A 13368-nucleotide genomic window follows, 5' to 3' on the forward strand; every position below is an offset into this window, starting at 1 on the left:
CCTAAAAGCACACGCCTCCACCTGAAAACACTGACTCTAGTTCAGGCTGCTCTTGCTTTCCTTCCAAAATACTCATTTTCTTGTTAGTCCAAAGCTACACATGGTATTTAACACATGACACATCAGAAGCACTGTGTTCTTAGTCATGTGCACAGTATGCACAACGTGCAGAAAGCTACTTGCACACAAAGACATGCAGGCATGACCAAAGGCACAGAAGGCATCATGGATAGGCATCTTGATAAACACCTTTAAGAGCAGACATTCAACCATAAGTTCACACAGTCATGGGCACAGGTGTTCAGATAACACTGGGCAACTGCTTTACACACTAAGGTCTGATACAGGATAGACTTACCTGGGGGGGGTTGTAGGAAACCAACCAACAGAGAAAAAAGCAGACTTTTTGGCTTTCTGTAAGCATCCTTCTGCCCTGGGAATTGCTGGGAGGTCACCAAACCAGACAGTACCCAACAATGTTTTGGAAGGGTAGGCTCTGACAGGGGTCATTGACCCCCCATCAACCAATGCACTTAACACACTACCTTTCAGAGCCAGTGCGTGACTCTCCAACTTCACCACAAGGATGACACAGCTCTTGTCAATGCCATTAGCCATTAGCTCAGAGCTCAGTCAATAACAGACTCACACAGTCATTTCATCTGCCCCCAAGCACCAGATTTCCAGCTGGCAGCCGTCCCACACACCAGTGTGAAAACCCCACATAGAACACCAGCAAAATAGCACCAGGAGATCTCTGACCGGACTGCTGAGTATCGTGTTATCAACGCATCCAGGAAGTGAGAGCCCCAAAACATCAACAATGGGGATGCCAACTGCAGAGCAAGAGTCATTTGAGCACACAGAATGACAGCAGCAACTTAGGGAAAAGGCTTCCTATGATGCACCAAGTCCTGCAAGCAGACTCAGAGTGCTAGCATGCCATTTTAGATGGTAGTAATAGTGAGGAGTGACTCAAAACTTCCTCCCTACTCTTTTCAATGGACCACAATACAGAATCACATGGATGAGCTTTAGCCTGTGGCCCCCTGCATGAGATGAGAAAAAGACAACCACAAAGAGCCAGAAACTGATACTTGGGAGGTATGGAGGAGATCAGGATCAAACCATTTGCTGAGAAATAGGTCTGATGTGAATTACATCAATTATTATGAACTACATTTCTATCGTATAGGCTGTGCTCTGCTGGCAGCCAGTGCAACAGGAAATCATTTAGTTGTTAGAAATATATTATAAAAGATTATCATCTCCCACCAAAAATCAATGATAAAATCCCTACTGACTACAGAAAGCACAAGATCACGCTGCTACTCACTTCTTCCAGGAAACCGGCACCCAGACGTATTAGCCTGGCAGCACTACCCTGCAGCAAGGGCTCCGGCTGCTATTTCTGCCAGGCTTACCAGCACAGACACCAATAGGACAGTTTCTGTCTGGTACTAGCTAGACTCTCAATCTGGCCTGAATTGCCTTTGCACATAAATGGTCAATTAACTCCCTCAAGCATAAGCTTGTCTCTGCATCTGCCTGTGTGGGGCCACACTGCTCTGACCCAAGCCATGTCTGTAGCCATTACCCCCATCTAAATCCCCTGCTGCTGGCTTTGTTGGTGGATGCTACTGCTGTCACAACACAAGAGCAAGTCCTAGCAGCTGTGACACTTCATTTGTCTGGGCAGCAGCATGCCTCAAAGGATGACTACCCTGTTTTAGTGGGAGTATGCAAGACAATCAATGCAAACTAGTTTTGACATATTAAATAATGCTTGAACTGCGAGAGCAAAGAAAAATAATGTAAAAGTCATAAAAAAAAAAAAAAGCCTTACAAATAAATAAATAATGTGGGCCAGTCTTGAGCACAGGAAGGGGAGAAAAACCTTTTACCTGAGCCTGACTGAAAACTTCGGGTAGGCACAGAGTGAAAGATTGCTTTGCAAGACAGACACCTGCCTTTTTCTATAGAGGTTTATAGCCATTTACATGCATTTCACTTCCAGGATGAGTCTCTTGCCAATCACCTGCTCTGGCACTGAAAGAGCATCAAGTGTTCTAGCAAAGAGCAGCCCCAAAAACAGATCGGACAGGAAAAGTGAAATTCTATCACATGTATATTTACCCCTTACCAGCACACTCACCTGCATGCAAAACCCCTGAGCAACATCTGACTTGGTACTGGAGGTCTCATGGCTGGTTTTGCCACTCTGTGAGCCCTTCAGCCGTATTAAAATCAAATTCCCTCTGCAAACACTTTGCTCTAGAGGTTTCTTGCCAGAGAGATAATCTGCTGCAAGTCTACCATTGCAATGCAGGAAATCCCACCAGCACAGGGTCACAGGGCATCTGTGGACACTGGCAATTAACTGTGGCATCTCCCCGTCATCCTGAACCCCTTCCTCCCTGCTGTGGATTTTTTCCAGTAATTAACATGCCAAATTGCCTTGGATTTATACTAATAAAATGCTGACTCCTGTCCCAAAATCCCATCATTGCTGGCACTTTTCAGAACCTGCACAGAGCCCCAGCAGTAATGAAGTCCATGGTCCTGTCTCTGTCCCTGCCTGGGTTGTAGGCTATCTGTAAAGCGGCTTGGAGCTGAGAAGCTGCAACCCACAGGCTGCTTCTGCCGAATACCAAATTAGCACATTCTCCAAGCTTGTAGGGAGCAGCTTTTCTCTGGCTGTGCAGTAATTAAAAAGCTTCCTTTCCAGGCAGCTTTCGAAGGCAACACTATGACCTCCATCACTGCTGCAATGGGATGAGAGACTCAGTGTAAGACTTACAATGCATTATTTGGGGAATTAGTATTATAGCAGAGCAACCCTTCTGACCATGCAGGAGGCAGCCATTTCACTCAGTGGATGGTAACCATGACTCCAGAGTTCAATAAAGATCACGTTAGCTGCCTAGACAGATTCACTTTATTCAAGTAATACTAGTCACACATGCAGAGGGACTGCTGGGGTAGGAGAAGTATTTTTATCTCTCTGCAGAGGGTCTGGTACTCAATAAAGCTGAAGCTTTGGCAGTGAAAGGTACCTTTGTTAGAGATGGACTCCTAGGCACAGCTTCCACACTAGGCAGAGGCTGTGGTTGATGTGAGAGTCCTGCTCAGAAAACGCACCTCCAGGCCAAACATTTTTTTTAAGAGAAGCATCTAATCGAGGTACAAAAGCACGCCTTTTGCAAAGACAGCTTCTACTTAAATTCTGGATCTAGAGGAATGGCAAGTTTGTTGTTACTTCTCAACGAATCCACTTGGAGATGAATGTTCTCAGGGGTTTAGGTTAGTCTAAGACCATAAAAAGAGCACAAGGGACCAAGTACAGCACTGACACCCAGAACCTTGGTTCAGGCTACAGCCCCTGGCTGGCACTGAACAACTCGGCCTCTGGCCCAAGGCTGTAATCTATTAAGAGGGGAATAGTGATTCTGACTTACATCATAAAGCAGATCCCTCGAGATCCAATAGAGAAAAGCCCTTTATACAACCTGCAAATGTTTTTAATAATCTGTATTAACCATTTATTCACACTAAAACAGTCACATCTGAAGTGCCAGAGAAACTACTCACAAGCCACTCAAAGTCTACAATGAGGCCTTGACTCAGGATACACCACCAAGTCTTACCACAACAATGGGTCACGTCACAAGGCAGTGCTGCATCCTGTGCCACACTGGCCAGGTAAACCTGCCATGGGAGCTGAGCCCACCACCACCATCACCACAGTGGGCTGTGCAAGGATGCCAGGCTGAAGATGCAGATGAAGATGCTCTGCTGATGCATATTTTCTCCCACTCACCCAGCTGGCATCCAGGAACATGACTTCAGCTCTTTATTTAGGGACATACATTTACAGAGATAAAACGTGTATGAAATCAATAAGAGACATTCACAAGCCTGGCATTGTCTCTTTTGTCTTTTATTTTTTTCCCCTTTAATCTGCTTTGGTTATAGAGCTTGAGGTTTATATAACACCTAGCCTCCTCACTCTTCAAGTTCATTCCAGCATTAACCTCAGCCATCCCTGACTGAAATAAAACATGGAAGCACATCAGTACCTGCTGCAGCCTTTGCCATCTGTTCATTGATACCATTGTGCCTATACTAGATTAACTTCTTCAGTGACAGAAAATGAGCAAACTTCAAGCAAAATAAATGGGCATCTCTATTTACATGAAGAGCAGATTCACCTCTTTCTGCAGACATCTGTGTTGCAGTCTCTGCTTTTATTGCAGTCTGTTGAACACTTACCTTATACATAATACAGGTTTATCCAGCTAAAGAAATTAAACGAAAAGTAAGCTGCAAATCTGTTCATACAAGCACAATGGTATTCTCCTTCTGCAGAGCCAGGATTTCAACCTCAATGTTAACCCAAAGTAAGCTAAAATGGACAAAAAGTAAAGCAGGCAGATGGAAAAGCTTATTATTGAAATGTCAATACATCATTAACTACTGCTAAGTGCTTCTAAATGAGCAACACAGAACTGGAAACTCAAATTATGAACAAAACACAATAGTACAACTTCATTTTAATACCGCATTAAATTAGGTGGAATGAGGGTTCTGACAAATGAGCTCTGGCAGACCTTAGGCAGTTCAAGAGGTTGCAGATACCTTCCTATTAAAGATCACAGTGGGATAGGACCCGCGTCCTGGGCAGCTGAGGCATCAAGAAAAACCCTACACTTGTCACATCAACTCTTGGGCAGATTATCCAGTTCTGCAGAGCCAGCAGCAGCTTCCATGATTGAGAGAGAGGGCAGCTGGGGACAGCCATACCTTAAATCAAGGCAATTAAATTCACTGCATTGCCAACCAGCATTTTTGTACTTTATCCTTAGTATTTCTCCAGAGTCCTTACTTGTTTCTAAAAAACCACAGTTAATAAGAAAGCTGCTTCCAAGAATTTCAAAATCAAAGGTGGAAATTAAAGGAACCTAACAGCACCATGGCTAAGACTCCCTTTTCTCCTGCATCACCTCTCTCATCCCATAATTTAAGAAATCCCAATTTCTACCAATGGATACCCTACAGTAAAGAACACTAAACCCAAAGGCAGTATTCAAATAAATATCAGTTAATTATCTAGGACCAGACTAAGAAACGTACCCTAAGATCTGCCCCAAAATATCTCACAGCTAAGAAGCAAACACAACCTTCACAGTTGACACTTTTGGAGCCATTTCCAAACCTTATTTGCACTGTTCAATCTACACTTTGTAGGGGAAAAAAGTGCTCCTTAACTGTCCTTCTGGAAGGTGACTGTCAGCAGCCACACTGCAAAAAACAGTAAAGTTAGGTTGGTCAAAGTAACGGCCTAAAAGTGTTGCTGCAGAATGAGGAAAGATCTTCAGAGTCATTGGGGTTATGAGCAAACAAGGTAGTGCAGAAGGTTACAACTCATTAGCAAAGCACTATATATTGCACATAAAGAGATACCAAGCCTCCTATAATGAAGGCACACATACATGCAAAATAAAGCAAAGAGAATAATATTTAATTAATCCTGCTGCAACACAGTTTTGATCTATGGAAAACATTTTCCTGCTCTTGTTACTTATTTCAGCTGCAGAAGAAACCACCTAAATATTCACATGCACATACCTCTCTGCAGAATAAAGCCCATTCCCCCTCTGGTGACAACTGCCTTTTGCTGAAATGAGGCATTCAACTGATTTTCTTTACGTCTGAAAAAAACAATACACACTGTGTGGCCAAAAATTCAGCTATTCTGACACTGGTTTGTTTTGTGCCTAAATTAAAATTAACTAGGCACTTCAGCTCATAATTATATAAACACCTATGATGCTATACTCCTAACCAATTTGGTTTTAATCAGAAAAATGCATGAGAAGTATGAATGATGGGCAAAGAGCTCCCTTGAGGGGCAACTGTGTTTCCAAATTCAGTATTCTCCGTATACTGAGTAATTCCATCCATGCTTCTCTTTCCATGTAATCACCTCCCAGTAGAACAATTAAAAGTGGGGTGTTTTTTTTTTTTTTTTGGTTGGTTGGTTGCTTTTTATCCCTGGACTATGCTTACTTTCCACTCCACCACAAGGGTAAAAGCACACTTGCCTTATTCACCTAAGCCCCAGCTGGGAAGCATCCCACAAGACAAGCAGGATTTAGCAGCATGCTGTCATTCTAGCGTCTGCAACAAGGAGTTTAGAGCAAGAATTCAGCCCTGAGTCAGAGAGGCAAGCAAACAAGGTATAGAGGAAGAAAAGTTGCCCTTCTCCTGCACCTACATCAAATGCAAAACCATAAACACTGGCTGCTTCGGGCAAAGGCCCAGGCTCCAAAATAAGGGTACCCGTGCAGCAGCACACTTCCATTTCCTAGAAATAAGGGGACAGGGAAAGCAACGGCTGAGCTGCAGCGCTATGTCACTTGAGGAAACCACACACAGTGAATTTGTTAAAAATAGAGGTGTTTTTTATTGTGGAATCAGCTACGTGTTTCATTCACAGGTCGGGCCTCTGGGATAGCTGTTGCGCAGACACAGAAATGCGATATTCATCAAGCGTGGCTCCATCATCACCATCATTGGCAAGCCATCAGTTGCCTTCTAACCCTCCACAGATGGTGCCACCTACCAGCCGAGGGTCACTACCTCTGCCTGACTGCTCCTGCACAGCTGCAAGAAACCCAATTGCCTCTGAATATCCTTCCAGTAGCTGATCAACAGAGGGGCAATCACTGTTCTAGGAAAGTGCCTTCAAACGTCTGCACTGATTGCACTGCTCTTAGAGGAAGATGAGCAACTCTGTTCCACCCCCAATCAGCCAGCAACAAAATCACCTGAGAACTGATTTATCAAGTAAACTTCTGATCTACGTATACTAGCTACCTATGTCAATTAGTTTTAATTATATCAAGAATAAAAGATCTGTGAACACAAGAGTTTTTTTCAGCTTTGTTCCTGTAAGAAATTCTCATTTCTCTTGGCAGAGCTCAGCTGAATTGCAACACAAGCAATGAACAATCAGCAAAAATAAACAGTTTGGCAAATGCACTGAGGTATGCTCAAAGTTGATTAAGGGAAGAATAATCAAACAAACATCAATATTTAAGACAGCAGAAGGGCTTGAACACTAGAGTTGTTTTACAAATGAAAAAAATCCAAGTATTTCCTCTGGCAGCAATTCCTTTCTAAAACCAGAAAATAATACTGCAATCTATCCTCCCTCCAGCCCTCAGTTTCAAAGTTCTTCCTCAGAAGAAGGCAAGGGTAGAGAAAGATTTCACTGAGTTTTCCTCCATTATTTTGTCCACCTCTAACATCTGTAATCTTATCCATACTTGTAGCTGACTAAAACCAGCTGTACTCTTTTTGATGTCTCCTAAGTAGCAGCATGCACTGATTCTTGGAAAGGAAAGCCTTACAACCCCCTGAACTCATTATCCACCTTCTCAGCTGGGCTGTCATGCAGTGCAGTTTTTCTACCCTCCCCCCCCACCCTTTTTCTTTTTTTTTTCTTTTTTTTTTTTTAACTCAAATATTTAATTAATTTTTGATTCAGCTCTAAGAGCAGCTGAAAAAAACATCAGGCTCTGCAAATCAATTACACCCACAATTACCACTCTGGTCACTAGCAGGACCTCACCACTGCAATTGTATTTGGGTCTCATTAAGCTTAACCTGTCAACATCCTCTCCCTTCCAGTACCATGGGCTCCAAAGCCTTGAAAGGCATAAAAGGAAGTACTTCTTACTAAGAACACATTGGGCTGGAGGTGAGGACGAATACAAAGAGAAGTGCTAGAAGGTGCCCTTTTCACAGTGGGTTTATTAACTTCCTACACAAACCCCAGTAGTGAGCCCTGCTGTATACAGAAAGCAACTAAAATTGAAGTTACAATAAAACCCATCTATACCAAGGCAGGAAGAAGGAAAATATAGACTGGGGCAGATAAGGATTTTTTTGCCAAACCCCTAAATGGATAAAGGCAGATATTTCAGTGCTGCTGCATGATGTTTTTACAGTACCTGGGGAACTGGCCATTAACTTTGGTTGAGCACTGCCTGCTAAGGAGGATACCACCATTAGGAGACTTGAAATAGACCAAACAGACTTGAAACTGGGCACTTTCCTCAATTTTCCTCAAGGTCCCATTCAGACAGCACCAGCTGAACCGAAGCAAAGCCAATAACCATTAGTCCTTTCAGCAGCACCAAATCACAGCTCTGGAAACCAGCACAGAAATTCACAGAGCAACTGCTTTCATTTCTCTTATTAACTAGTACAGCAATTTATTCTTGTGAATAATGAACCTTAACACCAGTCCTTTATAAACATGTCCCAAAACAGTCACAATTTACCTCTAACTGTTCCATAGCAGATGCTGATAAATGAGCCATGTTGCCAAAGGATGTATAAAATCCAGCTAGTCTGGGTTCTTTACACTAAATACTACCTAGCCGCCTATATTAGTTGAGAGAGTGAGTACATTATATAAGGAGATTAGACCATGCCATATTTACAGCCTCAGTGTCCCCAGCGGGAGAAACTGCTCAGCTGTTACTGTCAGTGCCTTCTTCAAACAGGAACCCTGCTGACAGGATGATGAATTCAGAACATCGTTGCCAATTAATGATTTGTAGGCAGAAGGGATTTCAATAGTTCCCATATGTTTGTGAGAGCGACTGGGATTTACATTACCTCTAATAAGAGAGTGTAGTCTGCTCTGTCCAGACATGACACTAGAGCTTGGAAAATGTCATATTTGCAGGAGAAATTTTAATAAACAAAGCCAGGCTCTTCTGGGTTGAAAGTGTTTCCTAAAGCATGGTCATTAACAACCTACTTATGCTTAAGCAAAAGGAAGCAGGGAGACCGCCTGCAAGATGCAGCCAAGTGATTTACAAACCAAAGGTCAGAGGTTATTTAGGTGTTTGTCTAAGCTACACTGAAGAGTGCCAAGATCATCATTATGTCAGCCGGGAGCACAAAGTGCATTTCCTAAACACCAGTCAGGCCAGTGGGGCAGTAGGAAGAGGCATCTACAAGCACACAGGACCTTTCTTGGTGTTACATATACTGCCTGTGGGCTGCAAAATTTAACTTCACTGTCCTATAAAAAAACCCTCATCCTTATGAATATAACAATACCCAGACAAGAAAGCACTTTACTCACAAAGCTTCAGCATGAATTCCATACACGCTCAGTGCAGACCTCCTGAATGGCCTAAGGCTGAATATCTCCTATGGACTGAGCATCTCCTCAGAGCCAACCAGCAGGAAACACTTGGCACGATGACCTAGGTTAAACACCAGGATACCCAAACGGGGCCCTCAAACAGACTTTGCTGTAGGCACTCAGATCCCAGTGTCCCACTGATTTGGTGATAGAATTTAGGGCTTTCCTACAAATAAGAATTATGGGCTTTAAGAGCTCTAGACCAATTAAATTACTTAATGAACTCCTGCCAAGGGTGAAGCTTGTAGGTGAAGTATATTTTTATCCATAACGAAGCATATCCTTATTGATCTATCTGACCCACACCTCTCATCCGACAATGTGGATTTCCTCAGCTTGGGCTAATGTTGATCTTGACTCCCCTTGTGCAGTATGAAACATCAAGTCTGATTCTTCTCCCCCTTCCCCATGGAAGAAGTATTTTTATTAGCACAGGAAAAGCAAAACCAAGTCAGATTTTGTTGCATGGACTACATCTGCAAAAAACGACTACCCTGGTTAAAAAACACACTCCACATGCTGTTTACTAGAGGGTTCTCCAAAACCAGTATTACCTACATTTTCTCTCCAAGAAAATTCTCCCTTGAAAAGACTTGAACTTCTGAGGTACAATGTGTGACCAAGTATAAAAGGATCGAGGCCAGTTTGCTTTGGATACGTACTGATCTAGCCTTTGCATCAACACTACAATCATAAGTAACAAGTGTCTGGAGAGAGATGAAGAGAAAAATTCAACACCACCTTTGGTTGGAACAGAATCCCTCTGACTTCCCCACAGGTTAGGTACTACCAAGTGGCTGAAGTGCAGGCAGTTCAGATAGGACTGATAACCAACATATAGTAATTTTGCAAAAAAGCAAACTGCAGTGAAATATTGGGCATTTTTTCCCCTTTCCCCTTCTTTTTAATGTCCAAATCAATTTTAAGCTACCTGTTACATATTTACAAGAGAGGGGCAGATTTTATAAACCAGCATGTAATACAGCAAGCCATAAAATGAGATTATACACTCCTGGAGTATGTTGCATTTTAAAAGTATTCTTTTTTAGGTCTTAAGCTTCAGATCTCTTGCAGAAAGCCCCTGATGATTCAGGAGACCAGCACTGCTGACCAGCAACTCAGAAACCTCAGCCAGCTACTTGTGTGAAAACTTCAGCACATATGAAAGCATTTTTGTTGGTAGCGCTTTAGGTTTAACTCTAAACAGCTGAGCAGCTTCATATTAAACTGTTTACCAGAGAGGAAAATCAATCACCTCACCACATCAAATCCCCACTCCCCCCCACAGAGTTATAAAGAAAGAAAAACATACTCTTTTAAATACAGAAACAAAATGCATCCTGCATAGGGAGATTAACTTCAAACAGTCCCTAGTACAATCCAGAAAAAAGAAATCAAGTTTCTAAAATTCATAAGGAAACCCCAATGCTGAGGAGAAAAAGGTACAGCCTTAAATAACAGATAAAATTGTAACTGCCTCATGGACTCAGCAGTACTGTTTTCCAAAGATAATAGTGGTGTGCCAGACTCTCCTCGTCCACAGATCTGCAAGCACCAGAAGCACCCATACACAAGTGTCAAGTCCCACTACATTCAGCCAAGGCCTCTCCCTTCCTGATGCCAAAGTCATTCAAAGAACCTCAGTGGAAGTGAGAACCTGATCCACCAGTGTCAACTCAACCAGGCATGAAGGACGTGGAAGAGAAGAAAGCTGAGACTGCACATCACCTCAGCACAGCACCCTTCCTGCAAACCCTTACCTTGGCAGGTATTGTTCTTCTCTTCATACCCTGCCTTGCACAAGCACTTCCCGATGGGCACCAGCCATTCCCCCTCAGCACTGCAGTGCATCTTTGGCGCTTCATCAGTCACTGAATGGTTGACGCAGACACCTGACACCTCCAGCAGCTGTGAGGAATCTGCTCCTGTGATGGTGTCAGGAAAGCGGGCCAGGTTGCGAATCACCGATGGGCATTTCTTGTAGTACACACGCACGGAGACCAAGGCAATGCAGGCACCCACATCCTGGAAAGCAAGGTAAAATCCCTTTTTTGTTAAGGGACCAACATCTCTCACCTCTGTGTTTAGCTTCATAACTCTGTCGCCAAGATCTAACTCTGTAAAGCTCTCATCAGCAGCAATGGTATCAATCTTGATGTACTGGTTTTCTTTGATGTTCCTCCCATCTTCATCATCTGATTCAAAGTAATACATGTTAAAAGTCTCTTTGCAAGTCCCGAGTCCTCCTGGAAGGCTGTTACAGTCCCTCAGGGTGAATTTGAGCTCTATGAAGATGCGGGATGCCCCTTCATTAGAGATCCAGCTGGTCAGAAGCCAGTTATTCTGGTTTTGTTCCATTACCTTGCATACTTGGTATGTGTGTATCGGAGCGTAGTTTTCATCCACCTCACCAATTTCTTCCCACTGTATAGAAAGGAAAAGTGTTACTGTTTTTAAATGTTACAGCTCCCGCAAAATCTTAGCTAATCCCACCTAAAAGCCCCTTGGCCTTCAGAGGTTTAAGAGGACTTTTAGGGTGAAAAAAAAGTTTAATGGCAGTTTTGCATACTGGAGGCTCAATGCATTTCTGATAAAGTCAGATAAAAGACCCTTTAGAAATATAAAAGGATGTTGGTTAAAACCTTTTCTTTCAGGTATTTCCGAAGTGGGAAAACATACTGCTGGGTTTGTCCACTGACACTTTGTTAGGAAACAAAACAAAAGCAGATGGGGCCATGAGCTGGCCTTTTCCAATGCATCAATATAGGAGAGGAAAAGAAAAAATAACCAAGATCACTATTACGGTCCGTCTGTCCCTGCTCCCCCAGGCTGCTTTCTACTACATCCTCAAATCACTGCTGAACACAATGAGGACAACCACGTTTCTCCAAGCTATTCTCCCCCACCAAATAGCCTTCCAGAAAATAAGCAGAGTGATATATGAAAGAAATAGGCCTTCGCTCTCCCCAAGTGTGTTAGGCAGAGGAGTTCCTGCTCATGCAAGAAGATTACTTCCAGTAAAGGTTACCAGGATCTGCAAAGGTACAGCTGTTTGTGAGCTGCACAGGTTTTTAAGCAGAGCTCCAGATAACTTCTCACAACTGTTTGTGGGAATTGTAGCAACTGTTTTTTTTTCATTTAATTTGGCCATACTCTGAAGTACATCACTTGGAAGAAATGCTTTTCCTCATCCAGCACACCACAGTAAGTAGTGCCACAATAGTGCCTACAGTAGAGACACAACATTGTTTCCTCTTTGCTTTTGACAACTGTAGCACCACATTAATGAGATTAGATTAACCCATGTAAGTACAGCAAAGAACTTGGGAGAATTTGTGATGGTTTCAGTTTTATTCCCTTCTACTTCTGAACTGTTCATCTGCAAGGGCTTAATTTCCAAAGCCTCTTCCATCCTCTGCTCAACATTGCTGCCTGCATCAAGTCACAGCACAGAGAAAACACACAGAGCATAAATTAAAGGTGCTCCAGTACAAGGTAATAGCTATGTTCCAGGATGCGTATCTTCTAAGGCTAAAAGCCAATTTTTGTCATTGGAAATACAGCCTGAGATTAAGATGAAAGCCTTCTCAACCTAGCTGCCATTACTGCAAATCTGATGAGGAGGAACACCCTCGGAGTCAGCATAATGATAAAGGTTTTTAAGGGAAATGCTGTTCTTAAAATTTAAATAAAAATGGCAGCAGCAAGTGGAATGAAAACACAACCTGATACTACAGTCCCAAATGAGTTATAAATACTGCCAGCAGAAAAGTTTTTTCTCTCCTCCCTGACTCAGGACGTGAAATAGTGGAGACTTTTGCAATTTCAGCAAGACATACCTGCCGTGATGTGCAGAGTTCACATGCACAGCCAGTCTTCCAAGTGAGGAACGTAACCTGAGGACGTTTTTGTCATGCTAAGCAGTATCTTAATTTCTAAACTCTTTTTATGTCTCTGGGCTTAAACAGGCCATGACCTTATCATGATTAACATGTACTTGTCACTTCTCCCTTCCTGGTAGTGCCACAGACTTAGCTGGAAGTATGCCTGCAGCAAAAGCTAGGCAGATCTGTGCAGGATTCATTCTCCTTACTTAGAGGAAGGGCAATTAACAATTATAAAGAGTAGAGCCACTGAGA

At 42.9% G+C, this 13368-nt stretch overlaps 1 protein-coding gene across 7 annotated transcripts in view; it reads right to left on the bottom strand.

Moving 5' to 3' along the window:
- The window catches only part of EPHA5 (EPH receptor A5), a 208248-nt gene that overhangs the window by 150757 nt on the left and 44123 nt on the right, over positions 1 to 13368 (bottom strand). For all 7 annotated transcript variants that reach the window (XM_065689741.1, XM_065689771.1, XM_065689751.1 and 4 more), the window contains exon 3: positions 10990 to 11653. In XM_065689741.1, the coding sequence (XP_065545813.1) occupies positions 10990 to 11653 (664 nt within the window). The remainder of the gene's footprint in view (positions 1 to 10989; positions 11654 to 13368) is intronic.

Source organism: Lathamus discolor, chromosome 1, assembly GCF_037157495.1.
Source record: "Lathamus discolor isolate bLatDis1 chromosome 1, bLatDis1.hap1, whole genome shotgun sequence".
Classification (NCBI taxonomy): domain Eukaryota; kingdom Metazoa; phylum Chordata; class Aves; order Psittaciformes; family Psittacidae; genus Lathamus; species Lathamus discolor.